Source organism: Zalophus californianus, chromosome 4 (assembly GCF_009762305.2).
Source record: "Zalophus californianus isolate mZalCal1 chromosome 4, mZalCal1.pri.v2, whole genome shotgun sequence".
In the NCBI taxonomy this organism is placed as follows: Eukaryota; Metazoa; Chordata; class Mammalia; order Carnivora; family Otariidae; genus Zalophus; species Zalophus californianus.
Genome location: NC_045598.1, coordinates 23,446,470 through 23,458,497, shown reverse-complemented (window position 1 = coordinate 23,458,497; position 12,028 = coordinate 23,446,470). Strand labels below are relative to the sequence as shown.

The window sequence follows — 12,028 nt, the reverse complement described above, 5'->3', positions numbered from 1 at the left end:
CCGTTTACAGGCATTGTACCAAGCGCTGGACATCTTTAAAAGGAATAACAAGCCACATTATTTAACTTAATCTTCACGGCAATTCTGTTGAGTAGCCGTTCTCATTTTCCTCTTCATTCTCCAAATGGGGTGATGGAGGCAGGAAGATTAAATAAGGCCCCAGAGCCAGAAAGCTGCAGCAAAGGGGTTAGAAGCCAGCACCTGTCCAGCCCGAGCCGGGCGAGTAAGCAAGCGTCCCTTAACCCCGTAGGCTGGTGCAATCTGGCGGTAAAGCTGGGAGCACGCGGGGCCGGGCGGTGCTGTGTCTATCGTTCCTAGCCAGCCGGCGAGGCGCCCCTGTCCGGCCCCCGGGCCCTGCTCCGTGCCGCGCGTGGCCGGGCCCCACGAGCACCTCGGGCGCTCCTGTGCGGGTGCAGGGCCCCGCCTTCTGTTCGCGACGGCGCGCGCTCGCCTAGCGGGCGGGCACTCGCGCGCGCAGCGGTTGTGTTGCCTGCGAGTTTCCCAAGTTCACACAGGCCCTGGGTTGGCATGGCAACCAGGCAACCTGTTCCAGAGCCGCCTGCCTTCTCCGCACATGCCGCTGCCACCGCCGGAGCCGGGGCCAGAGCCTATCCCAGGATGCACCGCGCCAGCCCCGTCCCCAGTGGGCCGCCATGTTGTCGGAGTGAAAGGTAAGGGGGAGCGAGAGCGCCGGAGAGAGAAGATCGGGGGGCTGAAATCCATCTTCATCCTACCGCTCCGCCCGTGAGTATCCGCACCCCGCCGGCCCCAAACGCTGCTCCGGACCCCCAGCGAGCAGATTGTCCCTTTGTATTGGTGTTTGAGAGCGGTTGTGGGGGTGAGAAGGGCTTTAGAAAAGCCGCCCGGGGCCCTGGTTGAGGCTTTTCACTCGCTGTTCCTCGTACATGTTTTGGAGTCAGCAGCAAGGCCCCTATTGTTATCAAAGGAGGGAGGGGGTGGGGAGCGGGGTCGAAGCGAGGAAAATGCCGAGGGTTTAGGCCCGGGCCCAGGGCATAGACGTGCCTGTACATTTCTGCTCGGCCCCGTTGGAGCCCCCGAAGATTGCTGTTGCCATTCGGGTTGCTTTTTTGATGGGTTTGCGAAGCCGCGAGTCTTCTGTGTGGCCATGAAGTGTAATTCTGGGCCACCCTGGATTTCTTCGACTTCTTGAGCTTCCGTGGCAGCGCCGAAGCAGGAGGAACAATAAATCGCTTTAGGAACAGCCTTGGCCCTTGTCTACAGGCGAGACCCACCATGGGGGAACTTTGCGAGCCTTAAATGTGGAGAAGTGGCGATCAGGAAGTTTCAGATCGCTTTTCAGTCTCCTGGGTGCTTGTGGCCTTTTGTTTCCGTGAGAGCTTGGGTTTTGGTGGGTTCTTCCTCTTTGAGCCTCCCTGTGTTGGTGAGTGTCTGTCTTAACTCAAAGAGGGGCTCACCCTCGGTAGTAGGAAAACAGATACGCAGTACCAGATAGTTTTAGTCCTCACAGACGTTCTTGGTAAACAGACATCGTTTGTTAATACTTGTCAGTACCACTCCCACGTCAAGTGAGAAATAAGCTCCTGTAACTTTTTCCCCCCACTAGAGCCCCCCCATACCCCCCGACGCGCGCGTGTACACACACACGAGAGAGAAAGAGAGAGCGAGCGAGCGAGCGAGAGAACGCATTATGGAAGGTTTTATCCTCCCCATAACTTGAGGAATTGTTACTCTTCATTGTCTAATTGAGAAAACACTTTTTAGTTGTCGATACCCAATCCGTTCACTTCCTGTTCTTCCTGGGATTAAGAATGAGAGTTTATGGAGGGTTTTTTTGGGTTCTGTTTTAAAGTCAGTTACTATCGAAACAATAGGCTTGTAGCTTTAGCTTTTTGTTTGTTTTAAGAAACACATAAAAACTCACCGAAACAAGCCAAGATATGTGGCTCCCAAAGCACTTTTCGTAAACAAAATAAACATTTTGACTCATTGCTAATTTTAACTTTATAAAACACTCTTTGGGGCTGTTGATTGTTTATCTGGATCTTTGGGAAATACTGGATTTTGAACTTTGAATTCGTGTTTCGCCTTAGCCACAATTGAATTCATTTTGTTCAAGGCCACAGCTTTTTGAAGTTGGGTTTGAAGTTTAGTTTGGGTTTGAGATGAACTGCTTTAAAGTAAATTTATGACCACAGAGATTTTTTTTTTCAGTGTGGCAAAAAAAAAAAAAAAAACCCTACCAAAAACCACCTTTTAAACTAAGCATTTAGTTAAAAAAAAAGGTGAGTGGTGGAGAGATTAAACCATGCTCCTTTGCTTGAAATAAAGTCTGTTAGTGGTATTCCAAAAAAAAAAAAACCCCACTTTGATGTACAGTTTGAAAACTTCGGAGGAGTAACTAGAATCAGCACTTATTTCTAGTTGCTTAAAATATTTTTATAATGTGCTCTTTGTAAAAAAGTCACATTTCAAATGCTACACATAACCTTTTAGTGGGCTATGAGAGTTCTCTAAAAGGCATCAGCAGTTTAAATGTTTTGTGATTTAAGTGACTGATTTCTTAATTTTTGTGCTGCAGTTGCCAAGATATTACACAACTGCCCAAGACCCATGTTAATTGCTTAGGTATTTGCTCACTTTCAGAACTGTCCCTTCTGCCAGGTTTTCTCTTGTTTGAGAAACTGCCTTGCCTCATTAGGTAAAGCAGGAAGTCTTAGGGCATCCAGATAGCTTTACAAAAGCCAATTGTTTTGTTTGAACTTTTTTATGGGAACTCCTTCCCCCTCCACAACCCCTTGTTAGACTGTGGTAGTGTTCTGTAAGTTTCAGAGGTAAACCTTTTTCATATGGAAATTCTTTGTTGGGTAAGTATTGTGGCAAATCTTTTATTTCAGTGAAGATTGCATTTGCTATTTTAGGAACCCTCTTAGGGACTGGAGCTTCATTGCCTTAACTGGTGGTAACTAAATGCCTGGGGTCTCAGCGTGGTGACTTTAAAGATACCAAAAAGTTTTATATCATTTTATTTTGATTAAAAAAAAAAACTAGTGAGACCTAGAGAAAGCATTTCTTCTATTTTCTAGGTGGGGAAACAGGCTCAGAGAGGTTGCTGGGTTAGTGGTAAAACTTAGATTTTGGGATTCCTGGCTTGCTCTAGAACAGACGGTTACATTGGATAAGTCCCTCTTGGAAGAAAATGGGACTGGCTAGTATTGGTAATAAGAGGGTAATGACTGTATGGTGTGACGGATGGTAAATAGACTTATTGTGATCATTTCAAGTGTATACAAATATCTAGTCATTATGTTGCACTCATGAAAACTAATACAATGTTATGTGTCAGTTATACTTCCATAAAAAGGGCAATTAATTCTTTTGAAAATGAAACGGGAGGTTATTAGGCTGCTTGGCACTTTGCAAAGGCCTATGGTAAACACAGCTATGACTTTTTGGTTTTGGTACTTAAGCATGAACATGATTCTATTCATGAAAGCAGAAACTGTAGCCTAGAAAGCTAGCCTACCCACTACTCTAGTAAGATTCTGATGGATTGGACTTGTTAACTGAAACTAGGCATTTCCAAATTAGGCTTTGAATAAATTAGATTCCATTGTGTCTTCTGGCTTCAGAACATGAATTGTGAGAAGCAATTCTTTATCAGGAGGCTTAATTCTATAAAGAAATAACTTAATAGTTTTCTCATAAATCTTATGAATCTGTTTTTGAAATGTTACAGTAGGGCTTGGTAGAGAGAGAGAAGGCATTTGTAGCAGTGGACTATTAAATTGATAGCCTTGAAATTTAGACTCCAGAGAGTATAGACAGGTGTAGTCTTAATAGGTAACTGATTAATTACTTTGTAGCAGTTTTTAAAGCACCCACAGACTGACAGATGTTCTATATTATGTACAAATGTAGTTTTTGATTTTAAGAAATTTAAATAGTAACATTTCATAGTAACATTTTGAAGATTCTTTGTTCCAGAGAAGAGTAATGGGTGCAAGTGAGAGAAATAGTATCTGTGTTGATTTACTGGGGAGTAGCAGGGGAGTAGCAAGGGGTTGATACAAAAAGAACTAAGCTTGGGTACAAAACAGATTTGTTTGTTTGTTTGTTATTTTTTAAAGATTTTATTTAAGTAATCTTCACATCCAACTTGGAGCTCTAGCCCACAACCCCGAGATCAAGAGCCAGCTAAGCATTTTCATTTGTAAAGTAGGACTGATAAGATATTGTCTGTAGTGTATTTGCCACACAATTGTTATTGAAGTGTCTTTTTTTACAGTGAGGCTTTCTACACTAGTAAACTGTTGGAACTTGGTTGGTCTCATCCTGTTTATAATGGAATAATGATGTGATTACAATTGTAAATTATTGGTAAAAATTTTGACACTCCCCGCCTCCCCCCCCCCCCCCCCCCCCAGTGGCTAAAAAGGTTCAGGCTAAGAACATTCTGTTGCTGTTTTTGGTCAGGGGGCCTTACTCTTTCTTCAAGGAGCATCCTATGAATATGTTGTACATTTTAAAGAATCTTTTCAAGTTTTAGACAGTGAGTCATTGCTAATTATATATGGAGTTTGGATTTTTGTTTGGTTTATTGGCTTATGTCTGCTCTGCTTGTAAAGTGATATTTTATAGAGCTCTTGTTCATTTCAGAAGTATCTGCAAAATTGGCTTAAGGTGTAAATAAGTTGGGTAGAGGGGCCTTTGATTGAAGTCCAATTCTATATATTATTAGGTTTGGTAACAACATAAGGTTTCTTGAAGTTGCTGTATTGAATTCTGATCTCAATACCTTGTCATATTGCCTGCCACCAACCAACTACATTTATTTCCACACCTGCACATATTCAGCAACTTAACAATAGAGGTTTCAGTTTGGAAAATTGTGTGTATATTATAAAACGTTTAGTTACTTGGTAGAAATTGGTTGTAGATGTGGTATTGCAAAAGACATGGGGCTCATATTTTTGTCTTGGTATATATCGAGTTATGTTTTAAAAAATGCAAATTTTAAACATTTGTAACCTCTTTGTCCTTAGGTGTTGGTGGAATGAGCGTTGCATGTGTCTTGAAGAGAAAAGCAGTGCTTTGGCAGGACTCTTTCAGCCCCCACCTGAAACATCACCCTCAAGAACCAGCTAATCCCAACATGCCTGTTGTTTTGACATCTGGAACAGGGTCGCAAGCGCAGCCACAACCAGCTGCAAATCAGGCTCTTGCAGCTGGGACACACTCCAGCCCTGTCCCAGGATCCATAGGAGTTGCAGGCCGTTCCCAAGACGACGCTATGGTGGACTACTTCTTTCAGAGGCAGCATGGTGAGCAGCTTGGGGGAGGAGGCAGCGGTGGAGGCGGCTATAATAATAGCAAACATCGATGGCCTACTGGGGATAACATTCATGCAGAACATCAGGTAAAAAAAAGTTCACTATTTCAGCTTTGAAACTTTTAAAATCTCTGTTCACTTAGGATATGTGCTTTCAGTGAATGTCTTTAAAAGCCTAAATTACTAATTTCATTTGGTCTAAACTTAAGAGTCGTTTGTTTTAAAGGATAAATGTTGTTATATTGTTACTGGGTCATTTATCATTCTGGTGCTAAATAGTAAACCACCAATTCATTTAAGAAAAGACAAGATTGTTTTAATGGGCATGTGCTACATTTTCACATACACTTTTTTTTTTTTAAGATTTTATTTGAGAGAGGGAGAGAGTGATGGCAAGAGAGAACATGAGCAGGGGGGAGAAGGAGAGGGAGAAGCAGGCTCCCTGCTTAGGGATCATGACCTGAGCCGAAGGCAGACGCTTGACTGACTGAGCCACCCAGGGGCCCCTCATACATACTTTTTTTTTTTAAGATTTTATTTATTTATTCATGAGAGACAGAAGAGAGAGAGAGAGAGAGGCAGAGGGAGAAGCAGGCTCCCAAGGAGCAGGGAGCCCGATGCGGGACTCGATCCCAGGACCCTGGGATCACGACCTGAGCCGAAGGCAGACGCTTAACCATCTGAGCCACCCAGGCGTCCCCTCATACATACTTTTTAAACCAAGAATACTTTTTTCCCTTTGCCATGTATTCTTTTAAGAATTGTTTGGGCTGTTTATAGGCTGCATCCATATTTCCAAAGCCTTTCCTGTTGGGTGTGGGTGACTTTTGTTTTTTAAGATATTATAGTTGAAGGTACTAGGAAGTTGATAACAAATTAGCTGCTCAAGTGAAATTTATTTGAAATGGAACTGGTATGTTTGATGTTTTGTGTCAGAGAGGAGTGGTTGTGGCTTTTAGGTTTCAACCTTCTTTGTCTTCTTCTTCTAAGCACTTTTTGGGTTTGGTTAATTTTAACATGCTTGCTTTTACTAATCCAAAACCACAGCTGGAATTACTGCATATTTTACCGAGAAGAGAGTTTTGCCTGATCTGTTTCCTAACTTCCTTATAGTGACGAAAGGATTAGAATGTTTTAATCAGGCTATTCTTTGACATAGGATATAGGTTGAATTGGTAGAGCGTTCATTTTATATTGTCCATATCTGAGTACTGACTAGCAAAAAGAACAGACATCTTTCACTAGGTCTCTGGTGCTGCTGTTCTGCTTCAGAAATAAATCAGGTACGAGCACATCTGCAAATTTGAATTCTCAGTTGTGCTTTCCCTGACTCTTCCAAAAAAGGCAGCGTGTGTGCCATGGTTCTTTACCATAGTAGAAATGAAGAGGTGGAATTTACTTCTTATTCACGAGTTTTATTGAGCACATTGATTATATGTCTTTGGTTTATTGGAATAATCCTCAACGTTAGTGCTGCTTTGTAAGAACCTACTATGTGTAGGTAGGTGAGGGACACTAAGAAGTTAGACATAATAGAGGGCTTTTTTTTTTTTAAGATTTATTTATTTTAGAGAAAGTGAGTTGGGGGGCACATAGGAAGAGGGGGAGAGAATCCTAAGCAGATTCCATGCTGAGTGCAGAGCCCGATGTGGGGCTTGATCTCATGACCCTATCATGACCTGAGTTGAAACCAAGAGCCAGAGACCACCCAGGTGCCCCTATGGGGCTTCTTATGCACTTAGGTCATATTCTGTCTTTTTTGTTTGTTTAAAGATTTTATTTTTTTTATTTAGAGCACAAGTGGGGGCAGGGGCAGAGGGAGAGGGAGAGGAAGAATCTCAAGCAGACTCCCTGCTGAGAATGGAGCCCAACACAGGGCTTGATCTCACAACCCTTGAGATCATGACCTGAGCTGAAATCAGGATTCCGATGCTTAACCGACAGAGCCCCATAGGTGCTCCAGGGCGCTTTTTATCTTTAAGGCACTGTATTTCTTTCCTATTTGCTAGGAGTCTTGGGGTGGGAATTAGATTTTATTCACCTCAATATCCCATTCCCTAGAATTTGGCATATAACAGAGCTTCAGAGGAAATCTATTAAACACATGAGTCCCTAATCCTTTGGCTTTAAAATAAAATTGGAGAAAAAGGATATTGTCACAAAGAGAAGGGCCTTGAATGCCAAGACTAAGATTTATTAATTCAGTAGGCTGCAGGGTTTTTGAATGTGTATGTGTGGCTTTTATCCAGTGGTCTTTGGGAAGATTGAGTTGGCAGTGAGAGATTAGAGTGGGTAAGGGTTGGTGTGAGCAATGAAAAAGAAGTTACGGGACTGAGAAGTACAGAGTTCGGTGACTGAATTAGAAATGTTGGGTCCCTGGAAAAATGAAGTAATAGAGGAAAAGGAATAGAGAGGGGTATCTGATTTGGGGACCAGATATTTAAATTTGGTAATGTATACGTTGAGTTTGAGATGTAGGCAGCTGTACGTGTAGAGAGAGACCTAAGTAGGAGGTGTTTGGTTTGGATGGTATCTGTGTAGGGGCAGATGTGGAAGGCCTGTAATCTTTGCCTTATTTGGCTAAACATTGTTTAGAAATCATAAACATTGGTTTGAAAAATCTCTATTATAGATCTTGTGTTGGCTTTTCTAATGATAGGCTGTTGGGTAAAGCTTAACAGAGAAACAAGGTGCTTGCCTGTCCTGTGCGAGGTGGGAAAATCAAACTCCGGGTCAGTTTTTGGCAGAGCTCTAAGATCTAAAATCTGGTTGTACTGTGCAAGTCAACAAGTGTTTTTTGAAGGCTTAGTCTGGGCTGTGTCTTATGCTGAGCCTTATCATAAGGAACTACTTCTGACTTGTTGAGCAGTTTTATCTGGGTCAGTTAGCAAACTGGAGTTACTGTTAAATGGTAAAACCTGTTCCATACCCAGGGGCCTAAATCAGTGAACCAGCTTGGAATTGGCACTCATCACAACACAGTTCTGTTGGGCCAGACACATGATATAATGAAGAGCGTTAGAGAAACTCAGGGTAGTTGCTGTGTTGCAGATGCAGGCCACACACAGATTACCTCTTCTGTAGTCGTTATAGTGTATTATAATTTATTGGTTTTGGTGTTGATCTCATCTTGGTTTGAACTGTTCCAGGGCAGAGACTGTTATGTTTTTCATGCCCCTTTGTCAGGTGATGTCTGTAATTCTTGTGTTGATTGAATGAGGGAGGACCATAAGTTCTTCACATTTGTACTCCGGTAAAGTGGTAGATCTTAGAGCTCAGCTGTCCTGCCGGGAAACACATGGCAACAGGTGAGGCAGAGGTGAGTGGAGGGGCTTATCTTTAAGCGGAGAATCACTGCCCTCATCAGCCACTTACTGATTGGAGGAGTAAAAAGGTGTTTGATCTGTCAGATGGGAACCACTGATGGGGATAGAAGCATTTATATTTTAGGCACTGGGCTATATTTCCTGTATCTAAGTCTCAGAACAGTGTCATGGGGGAGGTAATATCCTTTTTGAGAGATGAGAAACTGAAGCTTAGTTACTAGGTAGAATCTGGTTTTGAAATCAGGTCTTTGTGATTCCAGTTCCCATGCTCTCTCTCTGTCTCTGCGCCCGCCCCCCCCCCCATAGTTCGAGCCTTAAAAACTAAACCAAAGCAAACAAAGCGATTGCAACAACAAAGTAGCATATTCTGAGGTCAGAGAATTAGTGGCCATAATTTTGCTTGAAATTTAAAGATGATAAACTTGATAATAAGGAGAATACAAATAATGTTGACTTTTCTCCTAGAATTGCAAGAGTGCCTTTTTCCCACAGAAGCAGTAATGCAAAAGTGCATTTTTTTCCAGATTTGTTTTTATTTACATGTGTTTTCTATGTAGTAATTGTGGGAAACTTATCTATATTGAGACGGAGTGACTCAATATAAAGTGATCTACTTGCCAGCACATTTTGCCATAACTCCTGGGCTATTAATTCCTGTTTGGTGGGCCTATTTCCTTAGCTTTTTTTTTTTTTTTAAGGCCTTCTGGCATAATGGAACAAAATTTAAGACCAAATTGGCAGAATGCTTTTAGCAGTGAACTGGTGAAGTAAAGACTATCACAGGCTGTGTGCCACCCAGCAGTGTTGGAGGGAAGGAAGCTATTTATTGTTCCAAGTACTTTATAGCTATTTCTCTCATCATTACTCTTGTTTATGAACAGTTTTTTACACTTAAAAAAACTTTTTTTTTCACTTTTGAAGTTAGGATTTTCCTGTCTGATGTAGAAATTCTCTTAGTGTCTTAGTTTTCCCCTCTTTTAATAGTGAGCTCTTTAAGCTGTGCCTAAATGTGTCTGTGTGTGTGTGTGTGTGTGTGTGTGTGTGTGTGTGTGTATCATATATATATATATATACCTTTTTAAAAATATTTAAGTTTTAGTTTCAAAGTATAAACCTTGACAGATAACCGGCATGAGGCTCTTTAAATAAAAACTTAGGGGCACCTGGGTGGCTCAGTAGTTAAGCGTCTGCCCTCGGCTCAGGTCATGATCCCAGGGTCCTGGGATTTGAGCCCCGCATCGGGCTCCCTGCTCCGTGGGAAGCCTGCTTCTCCCTCTCCCACTCCCCCTGCTTGTGTTCCCTCTCTCGCTGTGTCTTTCTCTGTCAAATAAATAAATAAAATCTTTAAAAGAAGTGCTCGCTTTGGCAGCACATATACTAAAATCTTTAAAAGAAAAAAATAAATAAAAACTTAACAGCTTGAGAACATCTGTTGAGGTGATATGCACTACTTTAAAAATCTTGCAAGCTTTATTTACAATTTAAAATAATTTAATTTTAAATATTTTAAAATTTATTTAAAATAAAATTTAAGTTTAAAATTAAACTGTTTAAATTATTTTATTTATTTAAAAAATGTTTTTTAAAGATTTTTTTATGTATTTGAGAGAGAGATTGAGAGTGAGAGAGAAAGAGCATGAGCTGGGGGAGAGGCAGATTCCCCTCCGAACAGGGACCCCTATTCAGTCCCAGAACCCCAAGATCATGACGCTTAACCGACCCAGGTGCCCCAAGTGTCACTTCTTATAATACTTAAAATTATTGTATTTGCCATAGTTAGAAACTTCAAAGCCTCATTTTTGGGCCGAATTGAAGTCTTTGGAGGGGAGTGAGGGAAAGAAGTCTCATGAATTTTGTTTTTTTGGCCTGTAAAACATACCCGTAGTAAACAAGACAATGGATGTGGATCAGGTTAATAGTATTATTTAAAAATCTTGCCTACAAAACATTGTGTATTTATTGTAACAGTAATTTATAACCTGAGAACTTTTGTTTTGAATAGTGTTAAAGGTTTCATCATGCAGAATCCAAGGTCAAGTCTTTGACTTGTGATTGTTTTATTCTCTTATTGTGAAATCTGTTTTCTCTGTAAACTGCTGTGAGATAAAGTGAGTGATGAAATAGGGAAAAAATTTTAGAGTCAACCAATTGAACTGTGTGGCCTCTGTACTGGTTTTTAAGGGGCAGAGGTAGGTAGCTCTGCTTTGGTGAAAGGAAATTTAGAGGAGAATTTCACAGATCTTTTTCACTTTTGCTAGTAGTCTGTTGGCTCTAGGATGGATCAGTATCACCGTAGGGTTGACAGCCATTGGGAGATAATTCTAGATAGCTAGGCAAAAATCAGTGGATGAACCTTCTTTTTGACTCTTTGTACCCCCATTTTCTTTCACTTGGTGGTGTCATCTTTTAGTGGTATCTTGACTCCCACCCTTGATAATGGCTGTTCTTACTCTCCAGTGACTGTGAGTTAATACTTACATTTGTAATTATTAAATACTGTGTTAAATTGGGAGGGAGCCCAAGTATTCCCCATACTGACAATCTTGGCATTCCCTGGAGATTCTTTTCTATTGTCCCTGCTGAATGATTTTGTTAGACTATGAGCCTCTTATCTTCCTGGGTAGATTGCTTAGATGTTTCAGCATTTGGGCCATTGCCATTTGGTTAACATCATACTCTAAAGCTGAGTAGTCCATGCTTTCATATTTTGTTTACACCAGTACTCCTGGAGTCTTTTTCATTATATTTGGAGTAACAAAGACTTAACGTTATGTACTTGGTCAAAAGGATCATCAGCAGGCTTTCTTTGACTATAACTTTTAGAACTGTTTTCCTTTTTTTTTTTTAAAGATTTTATTTATTTATTTGACAGAGAGAGACACAGCGAGAGAGGGAACACAAGCAGGGGGAGTGGGAGAGGGAGAAGCAGGCTTCCCGCAGAGCAGGGAGCCCGATGCGGGGGCTCGATCCCAGAACCGTGGGATCATGACCTGAGCCGAAGGCAGACGCTTAACTACTGAGCCACCCAGGTGCCCTGAACTGTTTTCCATTTTTAAGAATTAGGTTCCAGTTTAAAAAAAAAAAAAAAAAAAAAGCATTTAGTCAGATGCTCTTCTCTAATACTGTGTGTGGTACTTGATTGTATGTGCCCCCTAGATGGCCACTTGCAGAGGTTTATGATACATCTTTACTTTGTTTTGTTTCAGAAGGTGTTTGGTGTGGAATTCGAAAAAAAAAATTAAAGAATAGGTGGTAATGAGATGTAACAATGGGAAAATAAGGGTATGTCAGGAAAACGAAGGGAGTAAATTTAGAATTTATAAATATGTACCAGAAGGGTGGGTTAAAGAATTTGCTCTTGGAGTCCCTGTGGCCAAAGAAGAGGGAAATG

At 41.4% G+C, this 12,028-nt stretch overlaps 1 protein-coding gene across 13 annotated transcripts in view; it reads left to right on the top strand.

Moving 5' to 3' along the window:
* Positions 1 to 592: 592 nt before the first annotated feature.
* The window catches only part of PUM1 (pumilio RNA binding family member 1), a 137,847-nt gene continuing 126,411 nt past the window's right edge, over positions 593 to 12,028 (top strand). For 12 of the 13 annotated variants that reach the window (XM_027618859.1, XM_027618160.1, XM_027619114.1 and 9 more), the window contains exons 1-2: positions 593 to 744; positions 5,025 to 5,398. In XM_027618859.1, the coding sequence (XP_027474660.1) occupies positions 5,036 to 5,398 (363 nt within the window). In that variant the 5' untranslated portion in view covers positions 593 to 744; positions 5,025 to 5,035. The remainder of the gene's footprint in view (positions 745 to 5,024; positions 5,399 to 12,028) is intronic. The other variant, XM_027619203.1, reaches the window with a different exon arrangement.